General features: G+C 36.6%; 1 protein-coding gene and 1 long non-coding RNA gene across 4 annotated transcripts in view; one reads left to right on the top strand and one right to left on the bottom strand.

Annotated features, from left to right (window-relative positions):
• Positions 1-24,583, bottom strand: part of LOC134291400 (uncharacterized) — a 286,882-nt gene that overhangs the window by 259,125 nt on the left and 3,174 nt on the right. The gene's annotated exons all lie outside the window — the stretch shown is intronic.
• LOC109412322 (uncharacterized) lies at positions 5,739-23,367 on the top strand. Of its 3 annotated transcripts, XM_062857122.1 has the most exons (5): positions 5,739-5,821; positions 5,884-6,038; positions 6,102-6,164; positions 21,950-22,118; positions 22,190-23,367. In XM_062857122.1, exons 2-5 carry the CDS (start codon positions 5,899-5,901, stop codon positions 22,892-22,894), a joined length of 1,077 nt encoding a protein of 358 aa, XP_062713106.1. In that variant the 5' UTR covers positions 5,739-5,821; positions 5,884-5,898; the 3' UTR covers positions 22,895-23,367. The 3 variants fall into 3 exon arrangements, with proteins under 3 accessions (XP_062713106.1, XP_062713105.1, XP_062713107.1); XM_062857121.1 differs by having other exon boundaries at positions 5,740-6,038; XM_062857123.1 differs by lacking the exon at positions 6,102-6,164 and having other exon boundaries at positions 5,743-6,038.

The raw sequence follows: 24,583 nt of genomic DNA on the forward strand, positions 1-24,583 counted from the left end.
ACTGTTAAGAATTAGATGTTTGGATGGAGTTCAGCGGATCGGAATACGATAACACATACCCAGCTTTAGCATCCTATCCTATTCAACATCATATGCGATCGTGTGTTGACTGGGCAGTGCATTGTATTCCCCTGTATCAGTTAATCATGGATAAATCGGAAATTTACAGCTCAAGAACTTTTATAGTAGGTAAACAAAAGATTCTTTTTTTCAGTTTTTTTTTCAGTAGATTGCAGAACTATTTATGTTACAAATGCGAGATGAATTTCTGATGAAACTATTGGAGATAGTATATAGTGACATCATTTGATCATATTTTTTTTACTGAAATCCGGAAAAGTTTATAATGATGTTTATTTACTTCTAATGAAAATATTCATGATTCTTCAAATATTTTTTTCATGAATCTTTCATTCATCTCTGGAGCTTTTCTTGGAATCTAATTTTATCAAAATGTCATCCAATATGCGATGATGAGATTCAACAAGAAATCTGCCAAAGTTTCTTTCGCAAAATTTGCTCAACTTCTGTAATTATTTTCATAAAATATAGATCAGTTTTTCAACTGCGTCTTCGAGAAATCGATTAAAACAGTTTTAATTTTTAGATATCCAGTTTCTGAGAAAATTTTCCAGTAGTGGAAAGAAATAGATTTTAGGAATCTTGTACAAACAAAGAATTATGAAAACATATATTTCTTAGAAACAGAAATACTAAACAGATTGCAATGAAACATTTTTGTAATATTATCTATGTATGTAGAAATATTGTATGAAAGTTTCATTTGATTTGGTCAAACCTTCAGAAAGTTGTGGTCGTATATTTGTCTCGGTAATCAATATTTTTTGTATTTGGTCTTCGAAGAAAATGAAATTTTCGTACTGGTAGGCAATGGCAAATATTTATTGTAAAAACGTGTGCGTTAGAATTTGTCCACAGTAAAATAAAATTTACAACAGATTCACCCAGGTGTGCGCTTTAAATTGTGCCAATTACATGATATTTCGGTGTAAAATAAAATTTCTTTGAAAATAACAGGGGTTCCGAAGTTTCGGTCGCTCGGCTAGTATTCATTCAAGGATGTTTTCGATCACCTGGCAATCATTTGACTCATTTATCCATAGCTCAGTTCAGAAACCTAATATTGAAATGAGGTGTTCGGCAAACTTGTAGATTAGTGTTTTTCCTACAATTATCACCAAGGACTAACTCTCATATACACGGCGTGAGAGCGCTAGTAACACCTACTCATACTAACACTTTTACGCCGTAAATATAAGAGTAAAGGGGCCATTAGACTGTTTGTCATTATGACAAATATTTGCCGTTCTAGTCCGACATTCATCCGAGGTTGCCATGATTCACGTTGTGTTGGTCATTTGTTGGGCTTGTTTGGCCAAATATTTGTCATGTCTAATGGGACCTTAAGGATATGGCGTCCTTGGTGATAATTGAAGAAAAAACACTTATCTACAAGTTTGCCGAACACCTCATTTCAATATTAGGCTTCTGATCTGAGATATAGACAAATGAATCAAATGATTGCCAGATGATCGAAAACATTCTTGCATATTATATTAATCAGTAGTATACATCATCAAAACAAACAGTATTGAACTTAAAGAGTTCCCAATGTCTGCAAACGTGCAAACAAATTAAAATCATATTTTCTTGCGTGATGAAGTACTATAAGTTGATGTTTTTATTGTCACCAACAATCAGTTATCAAAACTTTCGAAAATAGCAAAAAATATAGTTAAGGCTTGCTTAATTGAACACTTTCCAAAACAAAAAAAAAGATTAACCCTCTAATACCCAACCCCGCCTTTAGACGGGGTATAGTTTGAGCATTTCGTGGGAAATATTTTTTTTTTATATTTTTGGCTGATATTTAGGACTGTTTTGTACATCTCAAAATGGTTTTTGGTGTATTTTAAAGCGTATTTACTTTTTTTTAAAAATCATTGAAAAATTGATATTTTAGTCACTTTCTAGAAGTCATGGTTTATTTTGTATTAAATCACATCAATTAACATATTTTAAAATTTTTCCCAAATCATTCTATCCTAGTTTTATAGTTTAAGGGAATCGAATACACTCTAAAATTAAAAAGAATTAAAAAGAATCATCTTCCAAAACATGTTTAAATCGATTTTAGATGACGAAGTATGATATTTAGATCAAAATCAAAAATTTGGGTATTAGAGGGTTAAACAATAAAGTATTCATGAGCACAAACATGCGGTGATTAAACCAAGTAAATATACAAACTCTGGAAGTTTAAAGTTAGGCATTGATTTTCTTGGGAATTCGTTAATTGATCGAGTTCAACATAGAAACTCAATTTTCTATTAATTTTGAGGTCACTATTCAGTCACTATTTGGTCACTTTTTGGCTAATTTTGGTCACTAAAGTCACTATTATTTTGCCACCTGATCGCTACCAGCCCTGATGACTTTGTATAACCACTCTACATCAAACAAGAATTTAAACATGTTGCACACAGGCTAGTTTTTTTTAATTGCAATAAAAAGTTTTGGATCAATAATTCTTCGATTACTTATCAATCAGAGTGTCTCCTTTTTTTCCGAGAAAAAGGCAGCAGTTTGACGAAACTTTTGAAATAATTTATAATCAACATTATGGTAGAAATCCTGAAATCCCCAAAGATCATTTGAGAGAACGGCAAGAAAATTTTCAGAAACTTTTTGAAAAATTCATGGATTACTTTCTGCTGAAACTTTTTTTATTAAGATACAAATGGAGTACTAGTATTTTTTTTTTATTTAATCACCACTAAATTTTATTCTTCAGGGCGATATTTATGAAATGTTCTGAACATTAGGCAAGAGATACTTAGAAAAGTATTAATTCATTGGATCATTTATGATAAGAGTTTCTGGTCACACCACACCCTTGGAAATTAGGATTGGATGGATATTTCAGCAAAATGTTCTTAGTCTAAGGATTTAAAAAACATCAGCAATATTTTCAAGTATTTTGCAAAAAAAATTTCCAAAAATTCTACCAAGAAACCATTTAATAACTGTGCCCCTCTCAACGGGTGCTCCGATCGGAAATCATAGTTTTAGCAAAACAAATCGTTTCGCAAGTAGTAATAACTGATTCAGGAATTTCGTCAATTCCTTCATACAGAAACTCATTCATAATGAATCAAGAAATTCTTGCATGTTTAAAAAATCGCTAGAAATTTCTAATGATTATTATTCCATCAAGAGTTTTTAATGTTTTTTTTTCATGGAATTATCTAAGAATGCAATCATGAAAAGCTCCAGGACGTCTTACCTGTATCTCTTTTTATTTTGATTTCTTACGACACATACAGTCTACCAAACCATTGATTTTCTTCACAATATTCTGTTAAATTTGACTCAGATTTGAACCAAATGTTTCTCCAAAACTTCCGGTAGACGTCACTTTGCAAATTCCATAAAAAAGAATTCAGAATCACCAAGAAGCAATTACTTCAGAAATCTTGCCATTCTATTCAAAATTTTAAATAAAAAACTGATTTCGGGGTTAGACAGAAATAACTTTAATAGTTTGACTAAGAAATTCAGCAGAGGATCATCTCAGTTTAACAAATGCGTATTGTGCAGTACAACTTTAGCACTCCAAGCTAGGGATTATTAACATTGATTTTAATTAAGCACAACATTCCATAACACTTTCTTTCTTTCTTTCTTCTGATTTCGTTGAGCTCCTTGTCTAAATGGATGTAAGAGCATTTGAAAACCATTTCCGCAAAATCCGCGCCGAAATTAGCAAAAACGCGCGAAATCCGCGCGAAACGCAAAAACCGCGAAAAACGCAAAATCCACGCCATCTGTAACAGCCCTGCATCTGGAACCTAGTGACCTCCTGAAACGCCCCTAAAATCCCATTGAACTCCTTTAAAAGCTTTAAAACTCCTTGACACCCCTGAGATCTCTGGTACTCCCTGAAACTCTTTGAGATGCCCCTGAGACCCTCTGGAACTCCCCTGGAACTCCCTAAAACCCCTTGAAGTGTCTCTGAAGCCACCTGAAATGCCCCTGCAATCTCATCGGACCCCGCTTGAAGGCAACCTCCTGAAATGCCTCTGAGTCCTCCAGATACCGCTCTGAAGCCGGCTGGGCCACCTGAAACACCTCTGGATCCCCTTGATCGCCCAGGTCTTTTTGTACCCCCCCCCTCCTGAACCGCTACCTCTGCTCTACCCTATCAACGCGACCTGGCCGCCGATGCCATAGCTACCAATATTACATTTTCAAATACACAATATTGGTTCCGAGTAGCTCTTCCTGCAGGGAATTGGACGCCCGTGGCGAAATGGACACCCCGTTTTTTTGCCGAAACCGTTGATTTTTATGTTAAACACTTGTGCATATTAGTGTGGGTCATCGGAACCGTTTTCTCAGATCAAAGCTGTTTTGGTTCCGTTTCGGGTCCTGAGTATCTGTGCAAAATTTGAGCACGATCGGTTGCGTCTACACTTTGCGCATTGCAATTGAAATTTGTATGGGATTTTGATTTTGGGAAAACATACTTTTTTGCATTTTTGTCATAAGTTGAAAAAGTTTGTCTGAAACTTTTCAACCGATACTGTAAAATGATCGCCTAGGATGTTCTGAAAAACTTTGTTGAAGACCGCAAAGCGATCCGATGCTTGTGAAAATAGTTATAATAAACGAACCACATGCATATGTTTATGTTTTAACATGTAAAGGAATAACAATAGCAACAAAATAGAATTTTCAATTTTTTATGGAGCAAATCATATTTTATATGGTGCGTTTGTTGATACTTATGGAGCATTAATCTATTTTCTATGGTGCAATTTCAATTTTTTATGGTGCAATTTAATTTTTCTATGGAGCAATATTCAATTTACTATGGGTACAATTTTAATTTTCTATGGAGCATTTGCATTTTATTATGAAGCATTTGTGTTTAAGTATGGAGCATTTCAGTATTATTTATTGGTACAAAATTGCACTTTTAATGAGAAAATTTCATGTTTCACCGATACATTTTCTATAAAGTATGGAACGTTTTCAATTATGTATGGGTAACATTGCACATTTTCATGGAACATATGTTCATTCTTTAGGGATCGCTTTTTGATTTTCTATGGAGCATTTGTAATTTGTTATGGTCGCAATAACATTTTGCCGTCATGCAGATCATAACAAATGCTGGAAAGACCACCAATAGAGACTAGACTGTTGTTAAGATTGAATCTGAAAGAGTTGTTTTCGTTATTTTATCAGTTTTATCAGTGAGAAATATTGATACCAGATAATGATCGCTGAATATCGTTGCAAAATTCCTTTGATAGATGAGGCTCATTTTTCAGACATACCTTAACGTTCTCTTATTATTCTGATGCTACAAAGGCAAATTACAAATAACTCTCACGATGTGTAACCGTCATGACCATAGAGATAAATTACGCAGCATTCCGCCAATTACTTAGCCCGAACCAATAAATCATCATCATCTAACATCCCAAATCGTTAAAGCTACTGCAGAAACAGATATGGAATATCATTGTTTATTATAATCAGCTGGGCGCGCTTGAATTATAAAACGTGCACTTACTGACTGATATTTCTATTCTAGTCATATGGATGTTCGCGCAAGCCCTTGATGATGAGAAGTGCCTATTTGCTATATGCACTTAGCTTTTCGAATTCAAATGTTGTGCAATCACATATCAACAAAGCGCGTCATGGTACCTATTTATCTTTAGTAGCGCGCTGACACAGAGCTCCGCTTGCTGCAGCAGCCGTTCATACGTTTCCCGTTAGGCATTCGGTATACATAATACGATTTTAATTATGGATTCAATCGCTCACAAGTATCCCTTTATTACGAAGGAGTATTTAGAATCAATGCTTCGGGAATCGCACAAATGCAGCTCTATTGTGGTGCAAGATTTCATAGTGGTTCCCGCTCTTGGAAAAGGCCAAAACTATTCCAGCGATATTTTGAGAGTGAAGATCAATTATGTGGAGGACGGCTCCGATCCGAAGTGTGTTTGGTTTATGGGTTTTATTCAATATCATATAAACAATACAGTGAATTTTGATTGCAGGAATGTCACGTTTATTATAAAAGCATCGTTGGACAGTGAAGAGTTGGCTGACATGATAGAAGAGTACGATGTTTTTGTGAGAGAAGCTGCCATTTATAATACGGTTATGCCGCAGGTTGATCGTCTACTAGGGAACATTGGTCATAAAAATAATGAAATTCAAATAACTCAACGTACATATGTACAGATGGGTAAATTATTAGTTAAATTGGGAAAAAATCCACAGCTCAGGTGAGATTTGAACTCACGACCCTTATTCGCTAGACAAGTGCTTTACCAACTAAGCTACCGAGCCAATTAATGACCCGGCAACTTAGTTGTCATAAGGTTCAATTCTAATCTCATCGATCTATATCATCTTCCCCTAAACCGCAAATATAACCATCTCTGTTGTACATATATACGAAGAGCGAAAGCGATTTGTTTATTGTTTGAAACTGTTTGCCTATCGTACAGGCAACGCTTCCTCAACCACTTGTAGAGGAAGAACAATGCTACCTGGAAGGCGATCAAACGCGTCGTTCGCATTCTATTTGATACGACGGGTAACTACGTAGAGGTAGATGCTCGAAAACGACTCACTTGAAGTGCAAATTTTCGGTAATACCAATCCGTGTGGTCAAATTATGAAATTCAAATAACTCAACGTACATATGTACAGATGGGTAAATTATTAGTTAAATTGGGAAAAAATCCACAGCTCAGGTGAGATTTGAACTCACGACCCTTATTCGCTAGACAAGTGCTTTACCAACTAAGCTACCGAGCCAATTAATGACCCGGCAACTTAGTTGTCATAAGGTTCAATTCTAATCTCATCGATCTATATCATCTTCCCCTAAACCGCAAATATAACCATCTCTGTTGTACATATATACGAAGAGCGAAAGCGATTTGTTTATTGTTTGAAACTGTTTGCCTATCGTACAGGCAACGCTTCCTCAACCACTTGTAGAGGAAGAACAATGCTACCTGGAAGGCGATCAAACGCGTCGTTCGCATTCTATTTGATACGACGGGTAACTACGTAGAGGTAGATGCTCGAAAACGACTCACTTGAAGTGCAAATTTTCGGTAATACCAATCCGTGTGGTCAAATTATGAAATTCAAATAACTCAACGTACATATGTACCGATGGGTAAATTATTAGTTAAATTGGGAAAAAATCCACAGCTCAGGTGAGATTTGAACTCACGACCCTTATTCGCTAGACAAGTGCTTTACCAACTAAGCTACCGAGCCAATTAATGACCCGGCAACTTAGTTGTCATAAGGTTCAATTCTAATCTCATCGATCTATATCATCTTCCCCTAAACCGCAAATATAACCATCTCTGTTGTACATATATACGAAGAGCGAAAGCGATTTGTTTATTGTTTGAAACTGTTTGCCTATCGTACAGGCAACGCTTCCTCAACCACTTGTAGAGGAAGAACAATGCTACCTGGAAGGCGATCAAACGCGTCGTTCGCATTCTATTTGATACGACGGGTAACTACGTAGAGGTAGATGCTCGAAAACGACTCACTTGAAGTGCAAATTTTCGGTAATACCAATCCGTGTGGTCAAATTATGAAATTCAAATAACTCAACGTACATATGTACAGATGGGTAAATTATTAGTTAAATTGGGAAAAAATCCACAGCTCAGGTGAGATTTGAACTCACGACCCTTATTCGCTAGACAAGTGCTTTACCAACTAAGCTACCGAGCCAATTAATGACCCGGCAACTTAGTTGTCATAAGGTTCAATTCTAATCTCATCGATCTATATCATCTTCCCCTAAACCGCAAATATAACCATCTCTGTTGTACATATATACGAAGAGCGAAAGCGATTTGTTTATTGTTTGAAACTGTTTGCCTATCGTACAGGCAACGCTTCCTCAACCACTTGTAGAGGAAGAACAATGCTACCTGGAAGGCGATCAAACGCGTCGTTCGCATTCTATTTGATACGACGGGTAACTACGTAGAGGTAGATGCTCGAAAACGACTCACTTGAAGTGCAAATTTTCGGTAATACCAATCCGTGTGGTCAAATTATGAAATTCAAATAACTCAACGTACATATGTACAGATGGGTAAATTATTAGTTAAATTTAGTTACCCGTCGTATCAAATAGAATGCGAACGACGCGTTTGATCGCCTTCCAGGTAGCATTGTTCTTCCTCTACAAGTGGTTGAGGAAGCGTTGCCTGTACGATAGGCAAACAGTTTCAAACAATAAACAAATCGCTTTCGCTCTTCGTATATATGTACAACAGAGATGGTTATATTTGCGGTTTAGGGGAAGATGATATAGATCGATGAGATTAGAATTGAACCTTATGACAACTAAGTTGCCGGGTCATTAATTGGCTCGGTAGCTTAGTTGGTAAAGCACTTGTCTAGCGAATAAGGGTCGTGAGTTCAAATCTCACCTGAGCTGTGGATTTTTTCCCAATTTAACTAATAATTTACCCATCTGTACATATGTACGTTGAGTTATTTGAATTTCATAATTTGACCACACGGATTGGTATTACCGAAAATTTGCACTTCAAGTGAGTCGTTTTCGAGCATCTACCTCTACGTAGTTACCCGTCGTATCAAATAGAATGCGAACGACGCGTTTGATCGCCTTCCAGGTAGCATTGTTCTTCCTCTACAAGTGGTTGAGGAAGCGTTGCCTGTACGATAGGCAAACAGTTTCAAACAATAAACAAATCGCTTTCGCTCTTCGTATATATGTACAACAGAGATGGTTATATTTGCGGTTTAGGGGAAGATGATATAGATCGATGAGATTAGAATTGAACCTTATGACAACTAAGTTGCCGGGTCATTAATTGGCTCGGTAGCTTAGTTGGTAAAGCACTTGTCTAGCGAATAAGGGTCGTGAGTTCAAATCTCACCTGAGCTGTGGATTTTTTCCCAATTTAACTAATAATTTACCCATCTGTACATATGTACGTTGAGTTATTTGAATTTCATAATTTGACCACACGGATTGGTATTACCGAAAATTTGCACTTCAAGTGAGTCATAAAAATAAATTAGCACACGCAAATAAAACCGTTCCGATATTCCGGAACAAAATATCACGAGAAGCGGAACCTACATCTTATTCAATTTCGTGATGTAGTTCTAGTTAACGTGATGAGAAAATCCAGTTTTCGAGATGAATTGTCATAAATCTAGGAACAAACTTTGCGGTCGTTCGATTGGTCTGTCCATTTCATAACGCTTTGCAAAAATGTGAACTGCTATCACGATATTGCGATCCACATCAATCACATTCGCGATTTAGTTCCGCTCTCCGGAACTCCGTTCATGCGTGCTGTCATGATTGGTAACGCACGCACAAAAACAAACATCCTCTCTGCAGCTACTGTCCATACAAGTGTCGCGAACGTCTACTCTCGCTAAATTGGTTCTGTTGCTTGAAAAGGATATTGTTACAGCTTATTCAAGTATCTTAAATGTGAAAAAGTTCAGTGCAATTGCAGTTGTGTATTTGGTATTGTATGTGAGTTGTGTTTCAGTGGATTTTTTTTATATTGACCCTATGCAAGCGCCTGCCGCAAGTGCCAGTGTATAAAACCAACAGTAATAATTGTTGCCGAATAGTTCCGCTCATTGTATTACGATATTTGTCATTATCGAAATGTGTATCCACATATTGTGCTGCAGTTTATCTTGATTGTGATAGGTAAGTATGTTGTAAAAGTCAAAATAAACGTAGACGAAGTTCAATTACGACACGACGAAAATCCTTTGAAATTTATCGTCGACTAAATGCCGACCGTGAAATAGGTGCTCATGTCCGTGAACAAAATCGCGTTTATGGGAACGTAGCCGTGAACAAAGTTCTAGCCTTTGAAAACAATGTTGCCACTCTCATGAACTGATGGATGTTTTCTGGAACGAAAATCACGTTTCTGTGATTTTCCGTAGTGCCGGTGCTCGATTTCGCAGGCGTTACGTTTAGTTTGCGGAACATTGTTCCTTGTTGTTCTTGAATCCATGACTTTAATTCATGGTGTACAATCGTAAGCCATGTTCCAGCTCGTTCCAGATTTCGTGACTGAAAGTTGACGTTTTCTGGAACGGTTTTATTTGCGTGCACCGACGTAAGTTCTCATATTAAGTTGTTTTAGTCTTTTGAGGTTGGAGGCATGTCAGAGATGAATGTCCTTTTTCTGTAGAAAACTAAAGATTTTAAGTTAAAGGTGAAGTACTGAAAAATAGAACGTGATACAGGTATACCTCGATTTAGTGGACCCTCGATTTTTAGACCCTCGATGTTATGTACTTCGATTTTATGTATATTTTACATGTACATTTTTTTAATTGTAAAATTTTAAATATCCAGTCAGTTTAAAACTTGCATTTTGTATTATGATGAGTTATAATGCAAGAGTTTTCAGTCTTTTGACACGCGTAGCACTTCATATCAATAAATTGTTTTGTGGAGCACCCATAATGGATTGCTGCACGAATTCCTGCTGGCCTGCTTACTCTCACACGAAATTTGACGTTTGAGTGGAGTCGGCACCGCTCAAACGTCAAATTTTCTGTGAGAGTAAGCAGGCCAGCAGAAATTCGTGCAGTGGACCATAGTACCTCATGACATGCTTAGTTTACCTACACTCCCGATCAAAAGTTTGGGGTCACCCCCCCCAAAAACATATAATTTTTTAAAGGCCCATATCTCCGCCAATTTGCGTCTGATTTCAAAACCCTAGGTTTCATTCAAAAAATAATAAGTCAATGAAACTTTGAACATGATTTAAAAGAAACTTTTTCAAAAAAATTTGTATGTAAACTTAACCCAAAGTTGCCAAATTTTTCATAAAATGAATAGAAACTTACGACAGTGTCGCTGGAAGTTGGGTCGACCAAATTTTAAGATGAGAGCAGTAATATAACCCATTTTCTATTAGCTTTCAACTGCTTTTTACAGAACTTAGCTAAAAAATCTGAAAAAAAAAGTTATTAAGTAAATAAAGTCTTCATGTCATTACGGGATGAATGACCCATAAAAGGTTAAAATCCCTGGTAATAAACAAACAAACAACAACAACTCTTCATGTCATCGACCAAAAGAGTGGGGTCACCCTTCAATATGATGTATCAGCCAAAAGTTTGGAGTCACTTTCGTAAAACATGGAAAAGTAATTTGATGACATCTTCGTCATCTATAGTTCAATTTTAATTCTTTTTGGCTCATTTCAAAGATAATTAACTAAATTTACGTTTGATGTAAACGTATTTAACAATTTTTATATAAAAATGTTATGTAAAGTTAATACATTTCACCACACTTCAAAAATGATGCAACTTTACGTTTAGTTTTAGTATGTAAATTTCAACAAATATATGTGGTTCAATATCTATGCAGTAAGTATCATTCATTTTGTTTCAAATAAATTAAGAAGAATTAAAATTGAATCCATGTATTACGATAGTGACCCCAAACTTTTGGCCGATGACATGAAGAGTGAATTTACTTAAAAACTTTTTTTTTGCAACTTCTCATCGTAATAGGCCATTTTACCTCACGCAAATCTGCCAGGAAATGGCCTACTTTTCCACACCAAATTAACAGTTCTGTAATGGTTCATTACAGCACTGATTTACGTTGCGTAATGAACCATTACAGCACTGTTTTCAATTTTGATCAACCTATTGATGCTTTCTGGACGCTGGTTTGAAAAATTGTGACAACTGCACATTATAACCTGCTATGATCAGACTTCCTTAATCATGGCTATGAACGTCAGTGTGCAGTCTGATGAAAAAGTTTTGTTAAAAACTATCCTCAAGTGATAGTTTATGAAGATGCAAAAAACGTTGTACGAAACTCGGTGCAGAACTCGATTTTTACAGCACTCGTCGTAATTATCCAACTCGGCAAGCCTCGTTGGATAAATGTACGACTCGTGCTGTAAAAATCTTCATTCTGCACCTTGTTGCGTAAACTACTATTTCTAGATTTTTTAGCTAAGTTCTGTAAAAAGCAGTTGAAAGCTAATAGAAAATGGGTTATATTACCGCTCTCATCTTAAAATTTGGTCGACCCAATTCCCAGCGACACTGCCGAAAGTTTATATTTATTTTTTACAAAATTTGGTAACTTTGGGTTAAGTTTACATACAATTTTTTTTTGAAAAAGTTTCTTCTAAATCATGTTCAAAGTTTTTTTTTTGACTTACTATCTATTGAATGAGACCTAGGGTTTTGAAATCGGACGCAAATTCGCGGAGATATGGGCCTAAAAAATGACATGTTCTTGAGGGGGTGACCCCAAACTTTTGATCGGGAGTGTAAATTTATCTTAATCTCATACTTGCCTTTCTGACATTTTTTTAATTAATATCTCTCGTTTTGTCGAAGATTACGATGAGCGGATTTAATGGGGTGATTCTCTGATGATATTTTTCGATAAGGTCATAGTAATGCTTCGGCAGATTTGGGACAAGATGTGTGATAAATTATTTCCAGTGCTGTAATGGTAAAATCAGAACTAGTTAGTCAAGGTTCAACGATTTCTGGGTCCCTTAATTTGTACATTCCTACATTTCCCATGGATGAATTCCTGGAAGAATTCTGAAGGAACCGCTTGAGCAATTCCTGAAGAACCTGCTGAAACAACTTCTGAAATAATCCATGGTGAACTTTTGAAGAAATCTCTACTGGAATGTCTGAAGTAAATCTAGGAATGTGGAAGAAGTCTCTGGAGATTTTTACGAAACTATCACCGAAGAAATTACAGAAGTCATTAAAAAAAATCTGAAAAAAAAACTCTAAATGAATTGCTAAAAGAATTTCCGAAAAAACAAGAAAAATTTATAGATGGATTTTCCAAAAAAAAATCAAGAGGAATACCTGAAGAAACATCTGGAAACTCCTGGTGGAATACCTAACAAAAGATCTTCAGATATTTTTGGAACAAAAATCCTGGAGAAATCCCCAAAAAAATCCTAAACATCTTTTTATGAATTCCTGGAGGAATCCATAAAGAAATTACTTGAGGTACGCTTGGAGAAAATCCTGGAGGAATTTCTAAAAAAAATCATAGAGGAACACCCGGTGGAATTTTTGATGAAATCTCTGTGTGAATTTTTGCAAGAATGTGTGCAAGAATGTCTTCCAGCCGTTCACGGAGACAAATTTCGTTCGTTTAAAACAAAAATATTCAAGTTTATTCGGTAAACTGATAAAATTTTTAAAACTAAATTATTAATTTTTAAAACTCAATTACATATTGATTTTTACAATACCCATTGAAGAGCCCCCCGTTCCGCCGTCGAGAAAATAAGCAAAACTCTCAAGTTTCAGATGCAGCACCAAACAAGATTTTCTCTTGCAAAAAAAGGCAAGTTTCACCAAAAGTTTCCACGAAATCCCATTGATTTCGGGAGCGTATGTTATCTACATGATGCTGGCATTGAAAGAGTCACGCGGGAAGTGGGTTTTCCTAGTGAAGGAATGACTTTGTAAATTTAATTGGAAAACAAATATTTCGTAGGGCCAACCTGCCACAAAAAAAAAAAAAACAAAAATTTTTACATTTGTTTCTAACATAACCTGTCAGAAGATGCATGTTTGTTTCGAAAATGGATTGAATTTGCTTCAAATCTGACGTTCGATTTGCTCCAAACAGTTTTATTTTTGTTGCCAGAACAAATTTACAATTTCTTTGAGTTTACCTGAAATATGTTTGATTTTACCATGCTTTTTTCTGCGTGTTCTGTAAGAATCCTGTAAGAATCTCTGAAAGAATCCCTAGAAAAAAGTTCTGAAAGAATCTTTGGAGGATTTTCTAATGCTTTCTTAAGAAATCCTAGGAGCAATGGAAAGAAATCTTAGTAATTTCCTTAAAACTATCTTGAAGACTTTTCAAAGCAATCTTTGAAGATAATTATTTACAAAGCTTCTAAGCAAATTTTGAGCTCTGAATTGCTGTTTCTATATGTATCCCGGAGTCATTAAAAAATCCATGAAGTATTTTTATGAAAGTTCATGGAAGGTTTTCATGATGTATGCTTTGAAAAATTTCTGAAGGGATCTCTATGTAAAAATAAATCCGAAAAATTTCACAACAGCCTATACTAGATTTTTTGAAAAGAATTCTTGAAATATTCCAAAGGACTCCATGCAACATTTATGGAAGCTATCCGTGCAAGTCTTTTTTTAAGGAGTTCTTGGTGAAATGTTTGGATGACATTCTAAAGTCTAAAGGAAGCCCTAGAATATATTGTGAAAGAATATATGACCAAATTTCTTCAGAATTTCTTGGATAAATTTTTATGTAAATCTTCGAGAAGTTTCCAAAGGAGTCCTCGAAAGAATTTCTTTAAGAATTCCAGGGAGATTTTTTCAGGAACTTGTGAAAGGTTTTTTAAATGAATCCTGAGATGGATTTCAGCAAGGCTCCATGAAAGAATTATAGAATAATCCGAAGAAAAATCTATGGATGTTTTTTAAAAGCAATCATTAGAGAAATTTGTAATGAAATCTCTGGAGGAAAATCTGGAGAATTTCCGAAGAAATGATTAGTCGAATTTATAATAAAGGCCATATGTGAGATTTTATCAAAGAACCCTCCGAAAAATTTGTGAGTTACTTCACAGGGCAGTTTTTTTTCTATTTACGTGTATTTTAACAAATGCCTATTCTTATTAAAACACTGGAATTTCTTAAGAAATTTCAGGGAATTTTTTCGGCAGAAATTCAGGTTTAAAAACCCTGGAACAACTTCTCAAGCAAACCCCGAAGAAAGTTTTGAAATACATCCTTGGAAGATCGTTTGAGAGAACGCTTAAAGGAATTCCCGAAGGATTTTTCGGGAAAAAATAATCTAGAAAAATGCCGAACAATGGGGTAAATCTCTGAAGGATTTTCTTAAAAAATCCCAGAAAAAATTTCTGCAGAAACTCATACACAACTTTCTTACACAATTCTTCGTAAAGCTTCTGGAAGAACCCCAAAGAGGATTTCTGAAGAAATTGGAAGACGCTGTGGGAATTTATGGTAAAATCCTTGGAATAATTTCCAAAGTTACCTCAGTACCGTAGACCGGGGTGAAATTGATCATTCGGGTACTACATTATAATTCCATACTAGGAACTCTAAAGCGTCGTAATGATCTTAAACGTTTTACGTCATCTGGTTCGTAGCTATCTAGAAGTTGGTTTTGCCTTATTTTTTCAAGGAATTTGCAATGGGTTTCTCATTTAGCTGAAATCATCGCTACTAAACAATCGATTGCGAATACGGCTTCCCGTAAATTCTCGGTTTTAACATTTTTGTGGAGCCTTGGTTGGGAAGTTATGTAGCTAATCAGAACAAGAAATAGTTATAAAAAAGTTCGTTTTATGATAAAATAGTCATTTAGTGTGATAGAAATCACTTATTTCAAAGGAAATTGCCTACCTTTAGGCGTTTAAGGGGAAATTTAAAAATTAAATTTTGTATTAACGTTGAACCATTCGTCATTGAAATCATCGTCATCATCAAACATTTGAAAGCAGTTTTTTCGTTCAAATCAAACATTTTTGTAACAAAAATGGATGCACTGCATTCCACATGCAAAATGTAATACAGTGAATATATTTTCTTAGTTATTGTTTTGAATTACAACGAAAAAACTGCTTTTCTATTATCGAAAAATGATGACGAATGTTTGAGCCTTAAGTACTAAATTCACTAGTTATAAGATTTTAAACGCTTTATTCGGTTTTAGAAGAGCAAAGTTAAGCGGAGAAGGAAATTTTCCTTACCAACCTATGCTTAATTTTAAACTGATCAATTTCGCCCTAAAGTGGCATTTCCAATTTTTTGATATTTGGAGTTATTTAACTTAAAGTTTATATTTGTTGAAGAAAATTCTGTCACATGGTTCCATGGAGATCCACAGGGTACTGGTTTTACCAAGGGGACGGCAACCTATTTTTTCACTATGGAGTTTGACAGGTTGGATTGTGCCTTCTTACGTTGCATAAATTTATGCTCCAGCCAAAATATTCACCAAAACAGTCGTGAAATTTACCTTTTATACAAGGGATATCGGTGCAAAACGCGTACATCACATTAGATCTCATAAAAGTGTTGATCATGAAAAAGCGGCATTAATTGATAATTTTCAATTTCAGAGTGTCGATGTTTAGGTAAAGTTCCTACAGAGAGTGAGAATTGCTTGTGAAAAGACACACAGCACCTCTTTTCGCAAACTTTGTTCGCCAAAGTGCGTTTTTCCTTATTTCCTCCCGCTGCTGTATTGAGTAAATGTTGGTATTAGTGAGCACTGGTTGCGCATGATAAGCGGCAACAAAATCAGATCACCGTAGCATCCCCGTGGGTTTTACAGAAATTCTTTTCGCAATATTTGAATTGGCACTGATGTTATCCGCAAAAGTTGTTTTAAAGTGATCAATTTGACCCCGGATTACGGTACAAAAATTGACAAAACTTTGGAAACATTTTCTGTCGTATTTAGGAATAGTTTCTGAAGGCACCGCTGAAAGTTTTATTAAAGGAATCTGGATAAATATCTAGAGGAATCTTCGAACGAAATTTTGAATAAATCCATAAATTTCTGCTCAAATTCATAAATATTTTTTTTTGGAAAAATGGAGGAATTTCAGAAGTAAATCATAAAATAATGATTTGTGGAATTTATTAACAAATCCCTGAAGAAAATTTGCCAAGGAATCCATGGAAGATTATTATAAAGAATCCGTGAGGTAATTTTTGTCCGAAGAAAGATTTTTAGACGAATCTCTGAACTCTGAACTTTTCCGAACAGATTTTCTAAAGGAATCTCCAATAGATTTTCCAAACGAATTCCTAGAGAAATTTGTGAAAATATCCAGAGGAAGTTTTGAAGTAATCTCTGGGCAAATTTCTCAAACAATCTTTGAAATGATTTGTGAAATATCATGGAGGCATTGGTAAAGCATTTCTAAGACACGGACATGTCTGGCAATTAATGAGAGATTTCGTAATAGTATTACTTTTGACACTTCGGAACGAACATATGGAAGATTTTCTGAAATAGTCTTTAACATGATGATTTGATTTGGGATTTGGAAAGCTTTATTCGGAAGCCGTCGTAATAAAGTTGAAACACAGACAAACAGACGTATCCCTTGGAACAAAATTCGATAAAAATCGTGGTCACGAAAACATTATCGCCCAATGCTAATTACGCTGTGGTTCGCAAATCCACTGAGTGGTAGTGGACAAACATCAAACAGGAGTAAAAATGATGTGAGCGCCATGAGTGAGCGAATTGCGAACTACGGAATATTTGAATAATCCGTTTAAAAGTGAAACAATGGGAAATGAGTAGGGTGAGAAGTCTGATTGTCTATGGTTGAAAATTCTGGGTTAACTTATTTTTATTTGAGCGGTACAAACCTACACTACCCGTACAGAAATATCGTTTGGCAAATACAGCACAACCAGTAACCACGCGCTATCAGGTGCTTGTCACGAATCTCTTAATTTCCGAAGGATCCCCTTGAGGAATTTCTGAATCAATTCGTAAAGGAATTCCAGGATAAATCCCCGGAGACATTTTCAAAGGAATTCCTCAGTGTCGGATTGAGGGGGGCAGGGGTCAGAGCCCCCTGAAACATTTGTTTTAGATAAACTAGCATATTATTTTGAAGTAGAGTGTCCATTTCCCGGCCAATTTTCGTGTCCCGGGATTCGGGACAAAATACTTAGCCAGTCCCGGGAAATCCCGGGATCCCGGGATTTTTTAAAATTTCAATAAAACCCAGAAAATTAATTTGTTTAGCTTTTGTGCAGTTGAAATATTCATTTTTTAAGTTATGGTTATTTCTGTATCCATCACAAGAAGTATTATAAAATGTCTCTACAATGTACTGCACTACTACTTGATGTACAAATGACAATAACGAAATACATATAAAAGTATCAACGTTATGTTCGCCAAGAACAGTCTGTTTTCAACTATTTAGTAGTTAATTTATTGCAAGTAATTTTCTACCGATATCTAATAGTTTAAGAGAAATAATTATCATAATCTGTATTATATCGCTACGGAAGATGTTTATATTGTTGATATGTATCGTAAAAATCGCACTTCAATATAACTTTAGAGTACCTTTTGAATTCTTAGTTTCCGAATATTTCAATACAAAAGGTTGGACTCTTTTTGCAATTGCGGTTTTCCATAATTTTAAAACTTTTGTACTTGTTATTGAGACTCATTAATTCTCTTCTGAAAAATTCAAATTATTTACATAATATAGTTAAAGTTTGGTCTCAGATTTCCAAAATTACAATGTAATATGGTATGTGGGCTATGTCCAGTTTGTTCTTGCTGCTACTGAATAAACCAATAAATAGAAAAAGATGAATGAAATGCATAACATGATACCAAGTTTATCATTACCCGAGCAGAGGAAAAAAGCTCAATAATAGCATATTTTGATATGGAGAACAAAAAGTGATATTTGTTTGTTTGAAATAAGAGGTAAAAGTACTGAAAATAATATCTCAATTTTACTCCTGGAACATCATCATCATAGCACATTTAGATCTTGGAAAGATCTAACCAATAGCAGTGAGCTATTTGACTGATCTTCAAATATCATATTTTGCTATTGGTTAGATGGTTCAAGAACAAATTTTTGCTATTATTTTCAGTACTTTTACCTCTTATCTCAAACAGACCAATATCACATTTTGGTCGTCAGTACTTGAACTCTGCCCGGGTAATGATTGATTTTTTTTTTCAAGCATGACCTAGTGTCCAAAGCCCGATGGTGGTGTGTGAGAAAACCGCTCATATTTCGAAAGTGAAAATGGTCAGATAAAGTTTTTGCCTTGATATTTGGCAGTTTTATCTACAAATTGTCTTCATCCCGGGATTCCCGGGATTGTCGGGATTTCTGAAATGATATCCTGGGATTCGGGAAATCCCGAAATCACTCAAATCCCGGGAATTCTTGTCCCGGGATGTCCCGGGAAGGACACTCTATTTTGAAGAGTTTTAGTCCGATTTTCTTGAGTTGAGAGATTGGCTTATTAAAATGAGAAAATTTTTTCGGGAGCTTATCATGGAGTCTTTCCAAAAATTCTGCAGTATTTTCTAATAGAAATTCTCTTTTGATTTTAGAGTTTTGTTGAACCTTCTCTACACACTTCGAAAAAATCTTGTAATTTTGTGTCATATAAGTCCGACATATAAAAGCAACACATTTGACGCAAAATTGTGTGCGATCTTATTTTGACAGCAAACGGAAAATGTTTGACTCATGTAATTTTACCGCAACAGCTCAGCGCGTCGGCTGCTTGTATACATGATTGAGAACTGTGCTATTAATAGCACCGAATATTGAAACAAAAAAATACAAAACGTTCCATTCGGGAATCGAATTTCGATCCTCAGGGTGGCAGTTTCCGATCTTGCTCTCTCGGCTGACTCACCACGTTGAAGAGATGGCAGTCGAAGATGAACAACTTCTACCATAAACAAACTTACCAGTTCGGCTGTCGCGTCGTCACTGCTGGCGTGTATGTACATATGTACTGAGACAGCCGTCATCGCAGCCAAGCAGACAAAGCCGCCTTCTGATTGACTGAGCGTAGCTGTTTTCGTTTACTACTGCATCGACTGATGGCAACGGATTGTCATTTTCAGGTTTGCGGCTCAACTCGGTGTTAAATTTATGAGCGGTTTTCACCTTCGTAATAAAAAAAATTCCAATCGACTGCAGTCTTCATCTGATTTTGTAAGGTGCTGTTTGACAGTTCAACATCAGTAATCGTTATGTTTCTGTAACATATCGCGTAAATTTACAGCATAGAGAACTAAATTATCAGTTCTGTGATTTAAAATTATGGCTGGAGGAACTCAAACAATATAAACTTAATACGTACGTCACAAAAAGTGTAAAAATGTGGCACATTTATGTTTATGTCAAAGCTTTTTCAGGCAGTTCGATCAGTTGTGTCACTATTAAAATTGAGATTTTTTTAGTGTGTAGAAGTCGCACTAGAATAAGTTTTTGTTAAGTGTTCATTCTTTATGGTGATTGACCAGCACATTTTCCAGAGATTGCAGCAGGGATCCACTATAAATTGTCTTTGGATTCCGTAAAAGCGACACAACCGAATGCACTACAAATTTCAAAGATTTAATAAAAAAATCAGCTAATAATTCTTCTTGCAGTTTTACTCTGAATTTGATGAATGTATGAATTTTTACTAAATCTGTGATATAATGCCATGAATACACTCGTGAAAAGCATTTTTTTTTCTTTATATAAACTTCATTTATCATTGTTTTTATGTCAGAATAAATTTTGATATCAACATTTTTCCTCGCTCTGCTTATTGTTATGTATTCAAATTCTTCGAACATTAATACCAAAAATTCAAGGACATTTATCCCTTCATTATCATAGTTGTAAAATGATCAATATTTTTCAAAAATAATTCCATGCTATATTGGCAAAAATATATTCTCTATATAAAGGCCCCCCACAACACTGCGGCCCCCACATTTGTACATCCGGCCCTGGAATTCCTGAATCAATTTCTGAACTTTTTTTTTATTTTCTTGGGAGTTCATGCAAAAAACCTTATTTTGTATGTTGCTCAAAATATTGGTTTTTGAATCAATTATACATATTTTTGGAGACAAAAATTTCGATCGTAACAAGCTAGCTAGCGTTGTTTAGCGAGAATTACTAATACCGTATACCTCCGTTGGTTTAAACGACAGCTCATGCAAACCAACGGAGCTTCTTTTTTAATTTGAACTTCTAGTAACCCTGTGGGCATCATAAAATACACTGCTGGTAACCTGATTTTCTGCTTTGTTTTGATTCTGCGTCACTTTTCACCTCGTTCCATGAGAAGAATGAGGTTTGAACCATTTTTAGTTTGAACGATGTGCAGATTAGCGGGGGTCAAATTAAAAAGTGTTCCAGATTAGATGGAGTCAATCTAACGGGAGTAGACTTAAGGACAAACGTCTTGAAATCCCGGTTCAACAGTGCATCAAAACTTCAGACGCATTAATCTCAAGAAGCAAGCTTCAAATAACAATGCATTTTATTATTCTGTTCTTGCTCACTTGTAATAAGCTTAGAATAAGAAGCTCAGGTGCGCTGGTTTTGTTTACGAAGAGATTTGTGCCCTCAAAATCGTGAGTAGGTGCCAAAGTCGGCCATTGTGGCGGCCATATTGGGATTCTAACAAGTCTGTCCTTAAAGAGATTTATTGAAATCACCTTTTGACAGTTGGGCAACTGCTTGACAGCTCCGCCCAGTACAAAATGCGACGGAGGGTGATACGACAAATCGCTCCCATGCAAACTTCAAACTGGTTTTTAAATAGGCTCCCGGGCACCAAAATTCATGAAAATTTATATTTCGGCTCAGTTTGGCATGCATATCCGAATATGGAATAATCTCTACACCACAAATGAAGCCAATTCACTATTGTCCTAGTGTCAGATCCATTTTGAAGATCTGGATTAATTGTGAATGTTTTCAAGTTTTCTAAAATCTAAAGGGATAGAATCAAATCTCAATATTTAGTTTGTAGGGGAATGAAACTAATCTTCAGGATAGTGCTCCTATTTTCATCCTATCGAAAACAAAGCTAATAAGCGGAGTTTGTTTTGTTTTTTTTTTGTATTTTTGTTAGAAGTCTGCAATGCATGCATGATAACACAAAGAAGGGAAACAATTGGTGCTTAAATTGTCCGATTTTGGAATAGGATAAAAATGGGGTCATGGACTGAAGAAGGGTGTTCATACCCTATGTAACAGGCGACAAAACTGATTTCTTTTTAATTTTTTTATTTTAGAGCTATAATAGTTAGCACCACGAAGCCAAACCACATAATATTTGAAGACCTAACTGAATCGGGATTCGTAGCTGCTAATCGAAAGAAAGGTCTCGACTATCATGAATTACTTATGGTATTGGAAAGGATTGCGCATTTCCACGCTGCAACGGCTTACATGTTCAGTAAGGTAAGGTGTTGTTGAGTAGCGATATTTACGACTTCTTATCTTGATCTTTGATTTATTTTTTCAAATTCTAGGATGAATCGACCATGCAGTATCACCATTACCCGAACATCAACCCGAACCAAACGCACTTCCATCCACTCTACCGAAACTGTTTGCTTGCTTGTGCTGAAGAAACACGAAAGTGGTCAACGATTCCCATTAATATTACAGAAAAACTGTTTCGCCTAGAGAAATCTATGATGCCGAAAGCTTTTGAAATTTACCAATCGGACAAGACCGGATTCAACGTCCTGTGCCATTGTGACCTATCGGTGAACAATGTTATGCTGAAGTTCGACTCCGCAGGAAATTCGGTTGACTGCAGACTGGTAGACTTCGCCATTGGATTCTTCGGTTCACCGGCAATGGATCTCTCGTACTTGCTGTTCACCGCCTCGGCTGACGATGTGACAACCGATCAGTTCGACGAACTGTTGCAGTACTATCATACGAAGTTGGTGGACACGTTAGTCATACTTGGATACGAACAGCCGATACCCACCTTGAATGACATTCAAGTGGCGATGCTGCGAAAAGGCTTCCTGGGCGTCATGCATGTGCCGCTTTTGCTGCCGTTACGGTTAATCGAAGATACGGCCAACGCTGACCTGGGACATCTGATTGGTTCGTCGGAGGCAGCGATTGAATTTAGACGGAAAATGTTCAGCCACCCTAGGTTTCGAAGCAGAATGGAATATTTGCTTGGTTATTTCGATCGGATGGAGTATTTAGATTAACTGGAGTTAGGAAATTAGAACCAACCAATTCCAATAATTATGTTTATTATTTTGCTTATTTTTAGACAGATTGGCTCAAGCCTTTTTTTAAGTCTGCGACTTATAGACTTTTATCAGTGCCGAGTGCCGGACTGAGGTTTGATTCACAGGTGTGTATGTGTAGGTTAATGTGTTTGTAAAAAAATATGTGTATCGACCAGTCTGAAACCAATAAACCTATGAATCTTTCGAAATGCCTCCGTATAACGCATCTGAAACCCTCTGAAACCCCCTGAAACGCCCCTTGTAACGCCTCTGAAGCCCAATTAATATCCATCTTTCTGAAATTCCTTCGTAACCTTCTTGAAACTTTCCTGTCTCCCTTGTAACGCACCTACGAACCTTTGAAACCTCAGAAAACGCCCCTGTAATGCCTCTGAAACCCACTAAAAATCCACTGAAACTTGCTGAAATACCTTCAAAAACTCTCTCGGATCCCCTTGTAATGCGACTGAGACTCTCTGAAACCTCAGTAACGCCTTCAAAATGCGTTGAATTTCCTCTGAAACTTACTGAAATGCGCTCGAACATCTTCTGTAACTCCGTCGAGCCCTTTGCAACGCACCTGAGACTCTTTGAAACCTCCGAGTGCCACTTCAACAGCAATGACGATGTATTCCAGAAGGCGCTTCAATACGTTTTGGGGTATTTCAGATGGATTCTACTTAGTCGCTGTATGCATGCGCTGAAAACTTTCGACAGTTATTACCACGCGTCGAAGTCGAACGCCGCGGCTCAACATCGAGCAGCTGCGTAACGTAGAATGAAGAAGCGCCAGCAGGAAGAACGAGATCGCGAAGCGATGGAAGAGCTGTACCGCGCTAAGGACACACGAAAGTTCTACGAGAAGCTGAACCGCTCGCGCAGAGGCTTTGTGCCGAGATAATCACGGGAACATTTTCACGAGCGAGCGTGAGGTGGTCGAGAGGTGGTGGCAGCATTACGATGAGCACCTCAATGGCGACGTTGCAAGTATCGAAGGTGGCGTGGTAACAGATCTTGGAGTATGTGCACAGGACGAAAGACTTCCGGCCCCTGACCTCCAAGAGATTGAGGAGGAGGTTGGCCGGTTGAAAAACAACAAAGCCGCTGGAGCAGATCAACTACCAAGCGAGCTTCTAAAATACGGTGGAGAAGCACTGGTGAGAGCACTACACTGGGTCATTACCAAGATTTGGGAGGAGGAAGTATTACCGGAGGAATGGATGGAAGGTATCGTGTGTCCCATCTACAAAAAGGGCGACAAGTTGGATTGCGGGAACTACTGCGCGATCACACTACTGAGTGCTGCCTACAAGGTACTCTCTCAAATTTTATTCCGCCGTCTATCACCGATTGCAAGAGAGTTCTTGGGCAATATTAGGCTGGATTCATGGGTGAACGCGCTACAATGGACCAGATGTTCGCCATCCGCCGGGTGTTGCAGAAATGCCGCGAATACAACGTGCCCACACATCACTTGCTCATCGATTTCAAATCGGCGTATGATACAATCGATCGAGTACAGCTATGGCAGATTATGCACAAATACGGATTCCCGGATAAACTGATACGATTGATCAAGGCGACGATTGATCGAGTGATGTGCGTAATTCGAGTATCAGGGACACTCTCGAGTTACGGTAACGGCAAGGTGATGGTCTTTCGTGC

This window comes from Aedes albopictus, chromosome 3, assembly GCF_035046485.1.
Source record: "Aedes albopictus strain Foshan chromosome 3, AalbF5, whole genome shotgun sequence".
NCBI lineage: Eukaryota > Metazoa > Arthropoda > Insecta > Diptera > Culicidae > Aedes > Aedes albopictus.

Excerpts from the sequence above, each read along its gene's own strand:
- LOC109412322 (XM_062857121.1), top strand. The coding sequence starts at position 5,845 with ATGGATTCAATCGCTCACAAGTATCCCTTTATTACGAAGGAGTATTTA. Across the intron at positions 6,039-6,101 it reads GAGGACGGCTCCGATCCGAA|GAATGTCACGTTTATTATAA; the intron begins GTGTGTTTGGTT and ends TTTTGATTGCAG. Across the intron at positions 6,165-21,949 it reads TTGGCTGACATGATAGAAGA|AGCTATAATAGTTAGCACCA; the intron begins GTACGATGTTTT and ends TTTTTATTTTAG.